Source organism: Schistosoma mansoni, chromosome W, assembly GCF_000237925.1.
Source record: "Schistosoma mansoni strain Puerto Rico chromosome W, complete genome".
Taxonomy (NCBI): domain Eukaryota; kingdom Metazoa; phylum Platyhelminthes; class Trematoda; order Strigeidida; family Schistosomatidae; genus Schistosoma; species Schistosoma mansoni.
The window spans coordinates 52,934,723-52,949,884 of NC_031502.1; the positions used below are offsets into that span (position 1 = coordinate 52,934,723).

The window sequence follows — 15,162 nt, forward strand, 5'->3', positions numbered from 1 at the left end:
ATTGACGCTGATACTGTTACTATCTCTACCATTCTGGGATTCCGCCTGACAATTTCATCTCCCTGTGCTAATGGGCTATCCTCAGTCAGTCAGTCAGCTACAACGTGGGACCAGGCACATATATGCATCGGTTCAAGTTGCCATACCTCGTTAGCACAAGATGAACACCGGATTCATAGAAGTAGTTAATTTAGTGGTGGTAGTATATAAAAGATAGGTTGTATATAAGGATATAGTATAGGAAGGAAGAAAGTTATGAAGCAATTTTTAATCTCAAGATTTAAGGGAAGATAAAGAGTGTATACACCTACACCATTGTGATTACTTCCGAGCCATGTCACACAGTCTCCAACCATTGGTTACGGTAGTCACGCGGACCCCAACTAAGTAGTCTGCATCTACCAACATGGCTCAGACTAGAAGTTAGTGACTTCAAGCACTGATACAACGTCTTGGTTTGGCAGCCCCTAACTCTATTCCAACCATCCCCAATACTAGTCAGCATTGCGCGTCGTGGTAATCGGTGTTCAGACATACGTAACACGTGGCCTAACCATCTCAGTCGATGAAGATTCATCACCTCATCAACTGGTTTACCATCATTCCCTAATACCCTGCGTCTAAACTCACTATTACTTACCCGGTTATCCCAGCAGATGCGAGCAATATTTCTAAGGCATCTGTGGTCAAATACTAGTAACCTACGAGTATCTTCTACTCTTAATGGCCATGTTTCACAGCCGTAAAGTAGAACAGAGCGAACTGATGCGCAGTATACTCGTCCCTTAATTGATAGACGGATATCTCGTCTTCGCCATAGGTGACGTAAGTTGGCAAAAGCCAAACGAGCTTTTTGAATCCGTACAGAGATTTCGTCAGACACCAACCCATTAGGGCTGATCAGACTTCCAAGATAAGTGAAGTTGTCTACGCGTTCAACTACTTCGCTCCCTATCCTTAGTTCAGGTGTTGACGCAGGCCAGTCCTGGAGTAACAATTTACATTTAGATGGGGGGAAACGCATCCCAAACATCCTGGCATTATTACTCAGTTCTAACAGAAGGCTTTGCATTTTGTCAGCGTCTTCACCAAACAGGACTATGTCATCTGCGTATTCTAAGTCGATTAGTGGACCCTACTGATAGGAGATCAATTCCTGAAAATTCAGTCGACGAGAGTGTTATTTCCAGCAATAGGTCGGACGCCGATAAGCATGTGTGCTCTAAAACCTGACGAATAGTGAATATATGGTCAGTGGTGTATGGAAACCTGAACCGATGTACATACGTACCAGGTCCTACGTTATAACTGACTGACAGACGTTAATCACCACAGAAACTAATCTACAAAATGATTATTGCGCAACCAACTTTATTATGATTAACAGACATGAACGATTCCACAAAAGTGCATGACAAAAAATATTTCAGGAAGTGTTAACTAAAAGGGATTTCATAGTAAACTGCGAGATTCCAAGTGAAGAATGTTACCATAATTTTGTACGTAAAAAACTTTTGAGTTCACGTAAGTATAAAAAATGCATTTTACATTATAAACTAATATTTTTAAATAACCTTATGGTAAGGCAACAAAATAACAGATTTGACAACGCTGTTGAATTTTTTGCGAAGGAAAATACAATAGTATTTTTCAAAAAAAGATTTCCTTTGTTTTCAAATCCCACAGATAAGTGAAGTGAAACAACTTAGACCGATAAATACAATACGAATTTCCGAATACATATTTCTCAATACCCTAAAAATGAATCAAACGTCATGACAAACACTAATCAACATCAGTGGTATTGATATCAAACCACGTTCAATATATGTTCACGTGCAACTGTTTCTTTCATATAATGGCCCAAGATTTAACTGTTTTAAACGTAAATACATTGATAATAAAAAAAGCGTTGAACAGAATTTTCTGGATAAACATTCACTACAAACACAATTAAGAAAATAAAGTTTTTTTTTACCTTAGCTGATGATATCGGGACACTGTTCGGCCACATAATACGTCCTGGATTAAGTTTGAAGCTTTGCAATGTAAATGTATCAGGCCCAAGATCCACATCTGTGTGTTCCATTGCTACCGGGAGGAATTTCGGAGTAAATGAAAAAACGACCCCGGACTTCTTAGACGTATATAAAGGTACAAGAAGATAGCTGCCGCCCGGTAGACGATCAAACGTAAAATAACCATCTGAGTCTGTTGAAGACTACAGTAAAAAACGTAATATTTTCATAGTCAATATAAGAAGTATGACAATAGAGGATACCAAAACAACTAGTGATCTGGATGTAACTGTGATGTTTGTTAAGCCAAGATACGCAAGGTATCAAAACATTTGTAGACGGATATCTTTACAGACAAACAATTGGTTACTAGATCAACTCTCAGAGTGCTGTAACATCTAACTGATGTTAACTCACAAGAATGTGATAGTTACTTTGATCCATTGTTGAAACTAGCAACCATTGTAAATAAATTTGGTGAAAATGAATAATAAAAGAACTTAAAAAACATTTTCTAACCTCTTGTATTGTTAAAAATTTATAATGGATTTCACCAAGTGTTTCGACTATATATGAATATACTGGCTTGTCTAGAGTGGTAGAGGATTTCGATAATGTCTTATCTTTATCACATAACAGGAAAACTTTTGCATCGACCAAAGGATTCTGATTGAAGTCTGTCACACGTCCGCGGAGAAAATGACCCTAAGTATAGAGAATAAACATATTAATAATTAACAGTGATATGAAATAACGATGTTCATGGGTTTGTTTCATTTTTGATGTTATATCCAACAAATGATTGATACTAAATAAGATGTATTTAATATCATAATTTTCAAGAGGAAAATTAATTAAAATAATGAAAGTATAACAAGACTGTGATACGTCTCCAAACTCCTAATTATATACTTCCGCAATTGTTAAACACTATCTTCCCATCAATAAGTAATGTTAAAAGGACAGGCATATTTAATCGTGATAATGTCTAATCTACTACCAACTAAATAGGCTGAAAAAGAGTTCAAAGCAGTTAAAACTCCATGCAAGATGAATTCAGAAATCCAAACATGTGAACAACATCTAGCAACACTAAAGTTAGTCATTTTCACGATTAAATCTGCCCCTGACTTTTTAACATTTCTTTAGTCTCCATTATCAGTCCCTCCTGATTTTTGATAACCACACAGGAATTAATTTAACTAATGAGTCGAAAATATTAGCATTTATAATAGTCTGACGCGTAACTAGGGCTCGTTAAGAGCAAATTCTGAAATACCAAACTAGTTTCAGATCTAATCACAGATGTGTCAACCAAACATTCAATCTCTATTAGCTTCCGGAACCCAGGCATACCTAATGACGGTTGACAAGTAAGGCTTTTTGATTTAAAAACTGCACTCAACTCCATAAACCGAGGTGTCTGTAGTTAAAAGGTGTACCAAAGGCTACATAAACTTTTGAAACCTCTTTATTCGAACTCCGATGGACGTATTAGAAATGATAACTCCAAGTGATGTTTTTAAGAGCACTCCATCCTTTCGGCTTTTATCTGTCTTCATTATGAACATTTGTTTGAAAGAACGAAGATCTGTAACTCAGGTGGATTCTTACAGGTGTTTGATGAAAATAAGACAGCATGTTTTAGCAACATTCAAATATTACAATATATAAAGTATAACCTTAGAACAGTGTTGATATAACTAAGGATTTTTAAAAGCCGTATGTTACTAAGCTCCAAAGACTTCGTGATTACGAAAGAGAAATAGCGTTACTATTACGATCATGTCTTAAATGATATACTACGCAGAAGTGAAACTTGACACCCGACCGTTGCTGCTACCTTGACGTGGTGGTCGGGCTTGCCTATCGTGATGATCCAATCGAGCTATGCTGGCTGGAACAATCGTTCCTCAAGGTCCTACCATGCCAGACAGGTCGGTTGAAGAGCGGTGAGACTAAAAGCAGCAATCCCAAGGTCCGAAGGCGAAGTCGTACTGCTGACTGTACAGAGGTGTGAAAGCAGTAAGGTGTTTCCTTCAGACAACCAGCATGACAGCGATGCTGCCTTCCCACAAGGAGGGGTGGGGTTAGAAAAGGTCGACCCTAAAAATGCACACCTCGCCTTATCCCACGGATTTCCGTCTCCGGCGGTAAGGACTTTTGAAGAACGGAGCTAACACGTCAAAAATCCCCCACAAAAAGGCCGTGCGTGACCGGCCTCAAGCAGATGTCCCTTGGGCACTGCGGTCACGCTCCCAGGTCGTTAAGACCAACACTAATCCAACTTCTTTTTCAGGTCCCTCAAGAAATACCCTTCCACGGTGTGGGCAGCCGGGAAGTGATACTAGCCCTCATACCCTTAACTGCACACAAGACCAAGTTGGTCGCTTTCAAATCCTTCCTACACCTAATAACTCTGTTATCTCCTCGACTAACCCTTCCCACGTCCTTTTATCGCGTCGCACCGCTAGGGCAAACGATTCGAGTACACAGAACGTTATTCCTGGTCTCTTGAAACCACGCTCTAAACTACATATAGGAACTTTTAATGTCCGAACATTGTGCCAAATAGGACAACAGGCTTCCTTAGCTAGAACTCTAGAATCTTACACCATCGATGTGTGCTGCGTCTCCGAAACGCGCATACAAGATCCGAGTAGTGTCATTCATTTGACCGCACCTAATCAAAATAAAGTTTCATCTCGATACACGCTCCGTGTATCTGGAAGCCCTGACGCTGCTTCCCGTGGCCTCGCTGGAGTAGGTATAGCATTAAGTCCTAGGGCAGAACTAGCTCTTTTAGACTGGATCCCAGTAGACAGTCGTCTATGCGCTGTTCGACTAAACGGATCAGTAAGGACTCGGAAAGATAGGGAAATTCGTCGTTGCCTCTTCGTCGTCTCTGCCTACTCTCCCACTGACTGCAGCTCAGACGATATAAAAGATGAGTTCTACAGGAAACTTTCTGACCTTCTCCGAGAAGCTAGGCGTTCTGATGTAGTAATAGTAGCAGGTGACTTTAATGCTCAAGTAGGTAAACTAAGTGAAAGGGAAGGACACCTGGGTGGATCTTATGGTGTCATGGCGAAAAGAACAGATAATGGCGACCGTCTGTTGCAGCTATGCTCAGATAACCGCCTATTTCTTGCAAATACTAACTTTAAGCATAAGGAAAAACATCTTTTGACCTGGCGACCCCCGAATTCGTCCCAACGTTGGACCCAATTAGATCACATCGCTATCAGCCACCGATGGAGGGGCTCGATAGAAGACTGTCGCTCATTCTGGGGCACATGCTTAGATTCAGATCATGCTCTAGTGCGAGCACGTATTTGTCTGCGTCTTACTGGACGTAGGAAAGACACTGCAGGGAAGCCTCTAAGGGTTCTACTTAATGGTAGGCAAGCTAAGAATATATTTCAGGAACAACTAGAAAAACAGTTAGGCAGCCATGTAAGTTGTGTCCACCCCGAGGCAGCGTGGAATGACATCCGAAAAGCTGTGGAATCAGCAGTGATATCCGCTAATAAGGTAAACCATAACGTTAGGGAGAAACAATGGATCTCAGCAGCATCTACCGCACTGATAGATGCTCGTAAACTCATCCCACCTGGCTCTGAGCATAACGAAGAGCGGAGTCAACTTAAGCGCAGGCTTATAAGAAGTCTACGTAATGATCGTGAACAGTGGTGGGTAGCGAAAGCAAGAGAGATGGAAAAGGCAGCGGCAATAGGTAACAGTAGGCAGCTATTCAGACTCGTTAAAGAAACCGGTATTAGGAACCCGAATATCAGTGAAACCATCTCAGATAAAGATGGGCATATAATTCATTCTCAATCCAGGAGGTTGGATCGATGGGCAGAACACTTTAGGGATCAGTTCAACTGGCCTTCAGCCACACTTCAATTACCCACGATCCCCAGTCGTCCTGAATGGCAAATTGATGTAAGTCCTCCAACCCTCTGTGAGGTTGAAAAAGCTATAGGAAATCTGAAGCGAGGGAGAGCAGCAGGCCCTGACAGGTTGACCCCTGAGATTTTTAAGGATGGTGGTCCAGTACTAGCAGCGAGATTGACTGAGGTCTTAGGTAGAATCTGGGAACTGGACGTAATTCCATCTGACTGGTCCCAATCACTGATTGTGCCAGTTTATAAGAAAGGACAAAAGTCCTCTTGTGACAATCACAGAGGGATCAGTTTGACTAATATAGTGTCTAAAATATTAGCTTCAATAATACTAGGTCGCCTAACCAAAGCTCGTGAAGAGCAGACTAGAGAAAACCAAGCTGGTTTTCGACCTGGACGTGGTTGCATAGACCAGATATTCACCCTACGTCAGGTCCTAGAACATAGACACAAATTCAGACGTCCCACAATAGTAGTATTTCTTGACCTTAAGGCGGCATTTGACTCTGTTGATCGTGAGGTTCTATGGCAATGTTTGTCACTGAAAGGAGTACCAAAGAAGTACATTAACCTCATAAAGGCTCTCTACTCGAGCACAACTGGTCGAGTTAGAGCCTATGGCGAACTGTCATCAGAACTGATTACCACAAGTGGCGTTCGTCAGGGCTGTCCACTCTCCCCATTCTTGTTTAACTTTGTCATTGACTTACTTTTAGAGATAGCACTTTCATCAGCTAAACCTCCAGGAGTTGAACTTTTACCAGGAGACTCACTTGTCGACTTAGAATACGCCGACGACATAGTTTTACTCGGTGAAGACGCTGACAACATGCAGAGTCTTCTGACCACTATAAGCAACTATGCAGGCATGTTCGGAATGCGATTCTCTCCCTCGAAGTGCAAAATGTTACTTCAGGATTGGGTTGCATCGACACCTGAACTAATGATAGGGAGTGAAGTAGTTGAGCGTGTAGACCACTTCACTTATCTTGGAAGTCTCATCAGCCCTTGTGGTCTGGTATGTGACGAAATCTCAGCACGGATACAGAAGGCTCGTCTAGCTTTCGCCAACTTGCGTCATTTATGGCGTAGGCGAGATATCCGTCTAGCAACAAAAGGACGGGTTTACTGTGCAGCAGTTCGCTCCGTCCTACTCTATGGCAGTGAAACATGGCCAATAAGAGTAGAGGATATTCGTAGGCTACTAGTGTTCGATCATAGGTGTCTTCGAAGCATTGCTCGTATATCCTGGGACCACCGGGTAAGTAATGCAGTTGTTAGGAAACGAGTACTAGGTAGGGATGGCAAATCGATTGATGAAGTAGTGAAACTTCATCAGTTGAGATGGCTGGGACATGTGTTACGTATGCCCGACCACCGACTGCCCCGACGTGCAATGTTTCATGGTGTAGGAGTAGGTTGGAAGAAAGCTAGGGGTGGCCAGACCAAAACGTGGCACAAATCAATGAAGTCACTGACAAGTGGACTGGGCCATGTTGGTAGGTGTAGACTACCTGGTTGGGATTCGCGAGATGACAGCAACCGATGGTTAGAGACCTTGAATGACATGGCTCAAAATCGTTTGCAATGGCGAAGATGCATCCACTCTTTGTGTTCTACCAAATTCTAATCTTCTGAATTCCTCATGTCTTTATCTTTTTCTCTTTCCAAATTTATTTCACTGTACTATACTCCTTCAATAATTTCTTGAAACCCCTAATCTTTTGGATTTCTGATTATACTCCTACTACTTCTACCACTATGGGATTTGAATCGACAACTGCATCTCTGTGCTAATGTGGTATGGCAACTCGAACTGATGTACGTACGTACGAAGTTCTACGTTGTGACTGACTGAGTGAAACTTGACAGCCATGTTTTAATTTAACTGCTACTTGAGTGACCTACAGAATATTTAACTCTTCATTCAGCATGTTTCAAATGATTTCACATTTACCTTCACTACCTAAGTATGTCATTTTGATGGATAAAAAACCTGTTTTGTTAGCCAGATATTTCTTCTTCCGATATCTGGTCATTTGGAGGATTGAGTAGATAATTCGGTAATGTGGACAGCAATCACTGGGCTAAGCCATGTCCCTTCATATCATCAGTCGCTAAGCCATGCATCTATTACTTTGACAATCCTCAAAGGTATCTTATAACTAGTCTTAAAATTCAAATTTATGGCAATGATGACGAGTGGCATGACTGAAAACTCGTTACATAGAAAAAAAAAATTAATCAGCCTCATCTGTAATCCAGAACTTATTGCTTTAGAAATTTTGTACTGTTTTAACTGTTTTCTTACAACCGAACTGTTATGTTAAATCCCGCTGTGGATTTGATGTCATTACTAGGATCAGAAAAAGTGTAAAAAGTCTATTTTTTATCTGTTTAGTTTTCTGCTCAACGCCAAACCCACTTCCAAGTGAATGAGTGAATAGTATCACATTTTTAACGATTACGATTTTGATTTGCCATGAGCACAATCTGATTATTAAAATGATAGATGAGATTTGTATCCTGAGTTATCTCATATTTTACATAGTTCGATGAAAAATAGATTCTTACAAGCAAAATGATTGCTTCTGACAAGTTGATACTATCAGACTGGATTCTAATATTGATAGATGCTCTTGTATGATCTTTATCACTACGATCTTGATTGCTGACGGTCAATAAATAGTTACCAGGCGTCACAGGAGATATCATGAAATAACCTTGATTCTGTGTAAAATTATGAAGTATTGGTTTGTGAGAGGTTGGGTCAGTTAATCGAACTGACAAACCAGGTGGCCCGGTTTTCATTCCAGAAGTAGTTACCTGAATAGTTGTTTTTAATGACAAAAGAAACAAGAACGTACCTGCCCGAAAATTGAGAATCCAACTACGCTGAAGTCAAAATCTTTTAAACAAGCTTTCGGATCTTTCTCGAGATCCAGAAGGTAGCCATCAGATGGTTCAATATGCCAGCCTTTAGGAGTAGTTAACCTAATTCTATAAACACCCTCATCATATAACGGAACTGAATAAGCTCCGTTAGGGAGAACATCGGTTACATCTTTTAATGTGCCAGTAGTTTCTGAGAACAGACTTATTTTCAGCTTTTCGAAATCAAGTACAGAATCAAAATGAGCTTCTTTCCATCTTATAAAACCACCACAACCGACCACAGTATCTGAGTGCTGGGTTAATATTGTTGTCGGGAAAAACAACAGTGAAACAAACAAAATAACCATTTCCCTCTGAAATTCTAAAATCAATAGTAAGAATAACAACATTATGGACAGTTTCTATCATTTCTAAAATGATAAGTATATTCAAGCTACGAGATCACGTGGTTTAAGTATAGTTTATTACTGATTAGCTCGTGAAACAACTTGATACACTGAAAAAGATCATGTTAAAGTGAATGAATGAGCTACGTTACAGTTCGAAAGGTGAATAAAACGTGGATACTACCGTGACGGTAAAAACAAAAATGATCCCCAAAATGGGTTTCCTGAGTATAAACGTGATACAATGTATCTCACGCGAAAGGCTCCAACATATTACTAAAACAAGACTGCGGGCTGAAAACTAGTTTGTCGAGTTTTCGCAACAAATGCTTGAAATTCAAAGAGCCGTGCAATGCTTGTCATGCCCAAACTGGCACCAAGTAGTCTGATTTGTAGATTGTAGAGAAGTACCCAGAAAAGGGCCTGAACACATCGATGGGGGACCTAAACACCAGTTATAATTGACAACACCATGGGATGACATGGGCTGGGAGAAAGGAATGAGAATGAAGATAGATTTTCAAAGTTATGTGCCTCCAACAAAGCGACTACATGTAGCACTATGTTACTCCACAGATGCATACACAAGGTTACATGGGTTTCAATGGATCAAAACACAGAGAAACTGGTCGATCATTTTTACACCAATGAAAAACTCAGATCTACGGGGGTTGTGAGAACAAAGAAAGAAGTTGACATAGCTTTAGACTACCATCTGGTGGTTATCAAGATGAAAATGAAGCTAAAGAAGCACTGGAAAACTGCAGAAAAAGCATTACAACAATTTTGTACAACATTCCTTAGATAGTGATAAACTCAATGAATACAAGATAGCTCTCAGAAACAGGTTCGAAGCCTTACAAGGTTTACTCAAAGAGGAAATAACCATGGAAAACAACTGAAGATGGACTTATGAAGGACTGAATTCACTATGCCAGGAGGTTCTGTGTCTCAAGAAGCGCTACCATAAAGAATGGATCTATATTGAGACCCTGGTAAGATTCAAGAAAGGGAGAAAAAGACAGCAATTAGCGGAGTACAGGCTAGCAGCTGACGAGCGTTGCAGCGAGATTTATCTGTTTATGTAGCAGAATAACACTTTGGCATCATAGCTTAAGCCAGTTGGTGATGAAAACCGTAACTGCTTCGTAACCCTATGTTCCAACTCAAACTAATCTTTATTAGATTGATCTGAAGAATGAGATAATGAGACAACGGATAACTGTACCATGTTACCATCACGTTGAACTTTTATTGAACCACAATCAGTACAAAACATCATTATGAATAACGAGACGTTCAGACCTTAGTTATCTCCTGATCCACCACTGTCAGATGAGGGAAAACTGTATTTCTATCTTGGAGGCAATAACTCCAATGAAGCTCTGACTACAGTTTTTAGTTATTCACCCTTTAAAATACCAGCTCCTACCACTGGGGCAGGTAGATGACTGGCTCCTGTTGGTTTAAGAAGTCAAAAGTCAACAAAATAAGCTAAAGATACGTCTAATCAAGCAGTGGCACAGAAGATAGGAACCCCCACTCAAAAACCTAAACCTGGTTTTCGGTTTTACTAGGAAGATCCTCTGGGATCAACGATCCCGACCAAAACAACGCGTCTTTTCTTACCGTGCTCTGTAGCACGACACTTGTATGCAGCGGTGACAAATGTTCAGGTGGTTCAGTCTTCAGTAATAAGGATAGGAGGTCTAGTGACCTATTTTAATCCTTGCAGTTTGCTACACTGTGGAGGTCCAATCTCGTCTTGAATATATCAACAGAAGGTGCTGATATTACGTGTTCTGGTAGAGAATTCCAGTAATTCACTACTCGGTGCGAGAAACGAAACTCCAGACGTAGACGATTTGATCTCGGTTTTTGGACTTTCTTTGAATGTCCTCTCAAATGATCAGCCCTAGACGGGAGGAAAAGATAGGACATGTTAGTACCAAGGTCATCGTTCAGGATACGATATGCCAATATTAGATCACCCCGTATTCGCCGGTAAGATAACGGAAATAAGTTGAGGTGTCTCAGTCTGTCTTCATAAGATAGGCCTTTTACCATTTTTGTCCCGCGGCGTTGGACTCGTTCCAACATATCCGCCTCATATTTGAAACAAGGACTCGCTGCTTGAATCCCATATTCCAAATGTGGCCGTACGAAAGTTGGGTATAATAATCTAAACATTTCCCCATCCAGATACCGGAAAGATCTACGAATAGACCATAATGCCCTATAGCCTTTTGCAGCAGCAGCCTTACAGTGACTGGTTGTTTTGAGATCATTACTTAGTATGACTCCTAAATCTTTATAGTTTCTTACTTTGGGTAACACTAGTCCACATATTGTGTAGTGATACGAATCATCATAGTTATTTAATTGCATCACAACACTTTTATTAGGGTTTACTTCTAGTGACCACCCATTCATTCATGCAACTAATGAGTTAAGATCTTCCTGTAAAACTATTCTGTCTGACATACTATATATGGGTCTCCAAATCTTAATGTCATCGGCGAATAGTAGGACGGATGACTTAGCTATAGCTGGTAATTCATTTACATAAAGTAAAAAGAGAAGAGGACCTAAAATCGTGCCTTGGGGGACGCCACTTTTTACTGGTTCCCACGATGAGAGAGCCCCATTTACTCTTACCCTTTGTCTCCTTTCATGAAGAAAGTCACTTATCCAATCTATGACTGCATAATGAATTCCAAAACTTTCTAGTTTCAATTTAAGACCAGAATGGGAAACCTTATCAAAGGCTTTACTTAGATCTATGAAAATGACATCTACAGGAATATTGCGATCTTTTGCCTCGGCCCAATCTTCTCTTGCAATGAGAAGATTTGTCAAACATGATAGACCTTTTCGAAAACCATGTTGTTCCTTTGACAAAAGATCATGTCTTTCCACGCAGTTTATAACAGCCATCCGAATAATTTTTTCCATTAGTTTTAAAACTGCACTAGTTAAGCTGACGGGTCGATAGTTACTAACTAAATCCCTACCCCCAGTCTTATACACCGGACTGAGGGCTTTCATAATCCGAGGATGAATATCATCAGGACCACTAGACTTATCAGGTTTGAGATGCTGAAGTAGGCTTAAAACAGTTTCTTTCTTAATAACTACAGGGTCCATCAACAAGTCGCCACAATCACAATGAATAGGTGATCGTTCCTCATTATTGGTAGAAAAAACTTAACCGAAATATTCCGAAAAAGCTTCCGCTTTTTTGGTATCATTTCTTGCCAAACTTGACGGATTTTCTTGTATCAAAAGTGATGGTATTCCATCACTTCTCTGAGTTCGCCTCTTTATATACGAGAATAACCGTTTTGGACTATGTTTGCAATCCCTAACCAATTGTTTTTCGTATGACCGTCTAGTCCTACTAATTAACGCTTTACAATTATTTCTAATCTTACGATAACTAGATCTGTACTGTTCTAAGCCAGTAGAGATGAACATGTTCCAGTGTTTTTTTCTACGCCTAAGGAGTTTCTTAACTTCTTTATTTATCCACGGTGGACTATTGTTCGGTCTACGTGGCACCAAGTATGGTATGAACGGGGACGTGACTGTGTAACAGCTCAGGTTGGTTGGTTAAGAGTTGACCCCAAACAACCAAGCATATGCTAAAACAGTATTGTTCAAGTATTCATTCACTTCCTTACCCTTTATAAGCGTTATATTCCCTACTATCTTATATGGAATGTTGAGAGCCTTTGTTTGTCTGAACAGATAATCCCACGCTCCACTGTGACTGCGCGAAGATCGAAATAAAGACCTATTCACTACTTCTCTGGTTTCTTCTATCAATAGCACGAGGGTTACCTATAGGCACGAAAGTGGTGAGCCCTTTTTGAACACAATTTAACCTCATTTCTGTTATTAATCTTTTTTTTTACTTAATCGTAAAAGTAGACCGGATTATCCGTAAACTAAGTTGAGTATATAACTAGTTTATTCCGTATTATCTTAAGTTATTCGTGTTATAGTAACCATTTTTCGTGCTAACTTTATTGCTATATTTGTCACATACCTCATGTCAGACTCAATAGAAACCCATAATCTGGAGGATTTGTCACCAGTGGTGATAGACACTGTTATAACTACGAAATCCCGACTTCCAGAATTTGATCGTAGTGATCCTGAGTTGTGGTTTGCTCAACTAGAGCATTATTTCACAAGACACAATATCAAATCTGAAGGGATTCGCTATAGAGACTTGTGTTCTATCCTTCCTCCTTCAGTTGCCAAAGAAGTCCGTGACTTGATTTTAGATCCACCATCACCACAACCATACACCATCTTAAGACGAGAGATAATAAACCGTTTATCATTATCAGATAGTCAAAGAATCCAAAGACTTTTTCAAGGTGAAACACTAGGTGATCGGTCGCCGTCACAGTTTTTGCGTCACCTCCAAGTGTTAATGGGTGATAACACGGTGGGTGAAGCAGTCCTAAAACAAGGATGGATACAAGCTCTCCCATGCTACGTCCAACACTGTTTGGATGCACAAGATCCTGAAACCTCATTATCTCATTTAGCGCGTATAGCCGATAGAATAATGGAGAGAGGTCCTCCAACTGGACCAGGCACAATAAATCACACACAAAAAGTAGAATCAGCAAAAGACCCCGTCATAGAAGGACTCATTGCGAGTGTTAAAAGTCTCACTGAGGCTGTCACCAGAATGCAAATGGGTCATAGAAACAGGAGCAGGTCACCACAACGACCACGATCCAAGTCACAAAACAGGTCACAAATGTCCAGACAACCTGGGCAGTTTTGTTGGTACCACTGGAAGTTTGGTATCAACTCAACCAAGTGCATGCAACCATGCGCCTGGCCTAAGCATAATTCTAAGACAGCGGGAAACGAGTAACCCCTCCCCAGGTCGCGACGACTGAGGAGGGGCGCCAAAACAGTCGCTTGTTTTATGTTAGAGACAGAAACTCTGGCTTGAATTTCTTGGTGGATACTGGCGCTGCTCTTAGCATCATCCCTCAAAATAAAACTGAGATTAGTCGAGAAATATCATCAATTACACTTCAAGCTGCAAATAAAACTAAAATTGCGACATTTGGGCAGAAAAACTTAACCCTAGATTTGGGGTTCAGGAGGCAATTCCCTTGGGTTTTCACGGTAGCCGACTTAGATCTGGCAATACTGGGGATGGACTTTCTAGAGAGATACGAATTTCTAGTTGACACCAAGAAACGGCGATTAACACTAAAAGAAACTTCGTATTACACAAAAGGCAAAGAAAGTCACATCAGCTCTCTTAACTTGATTCAAACTCCTCCAGTAACAACAGCGAAATTCCAAGATATACTCGCGGAATTTCCAAACTTAACTAAACCAAACCCACAGCCTTCTAAAGACAAACTAAAAGTAAGTCACACTATCAAAACCGAAGGTGCACCGGTTTTTGCAAAACCCAGGAGACTAGCACCAGATAAGCTCAAAATCGCTAGGGCCGAGTTTGATTATATGCTACAACTGGGTATTATCCGTCCCTCTGATAGTCAATGGGCATCCCCTTTGCATATGGTCCCAAAGAAAAATGAAGGTGACTGGCGACCGTGCGGGGATTACAGAGCCCTCAACCGTCAAACCGTACCAGATAGGTACCCAATACCGCATATCCAAGATTTCACAAACGGTTTACAGGGTATGAACATATTCACTAAAATTGACTTAGTCAGGGCATATCACAATATCCCAGTGGCTGATGAAGATATCCCCAAGACAGCTATTACAACACCCTTTGGCTTATTCGAGTTTGTACGCATGCCATTCGGCCTGAGAAATGCGGCACAGACATTTCAAAGATTCATAGACAATCTACTTCGAGATATGCCATTTGCGCAGGGGTATATAGACGACTTGTTAATTGCCAGCCCCGATTTGCAATCACACGAACAGCATGTAAAAACA

The 15,162-nt window shown here is 40.6% G+C and overlaps 1 protein-coding gene across 1 annotated transcript in view; it reads right to left on the reverse strand.

Annotated features, from left to right (window-relative positions):
• The window catches only part of Smp_143730 (putative carboxypeptidase regulatory region-containing), a gene marked incomplete at both ends in the record, with an annotated part of 29,220 nt that extends 18,731 nt beyond the window's left edge, over positions 1–10,489 (reverse strand). The window contains 5 exons of the mRNA XM_018790130.1: positions 1,979–2,221; positions 2,538–2,723; positions 8,501–8,752; positions 8,794–9,182; positions 10,444–10,489. Coding sequence (XP_018655504.1) covers positions 1,979–2,221; positions 2,538–2,723; positions 8,501–8,752; positions 8,794–9,182; positions 10,444–10,489 — 1,116 coding nt within the window. The remainder of the gene's footprint in view (positions 1–1,978; positions 2,222–2,537; positions 2,724–8,500; positions 8,753–8,793; positions 9,183–10,443) is intronic.
• Positions 10,490–15,162: the final 4,673 nt, after the last annotated feature.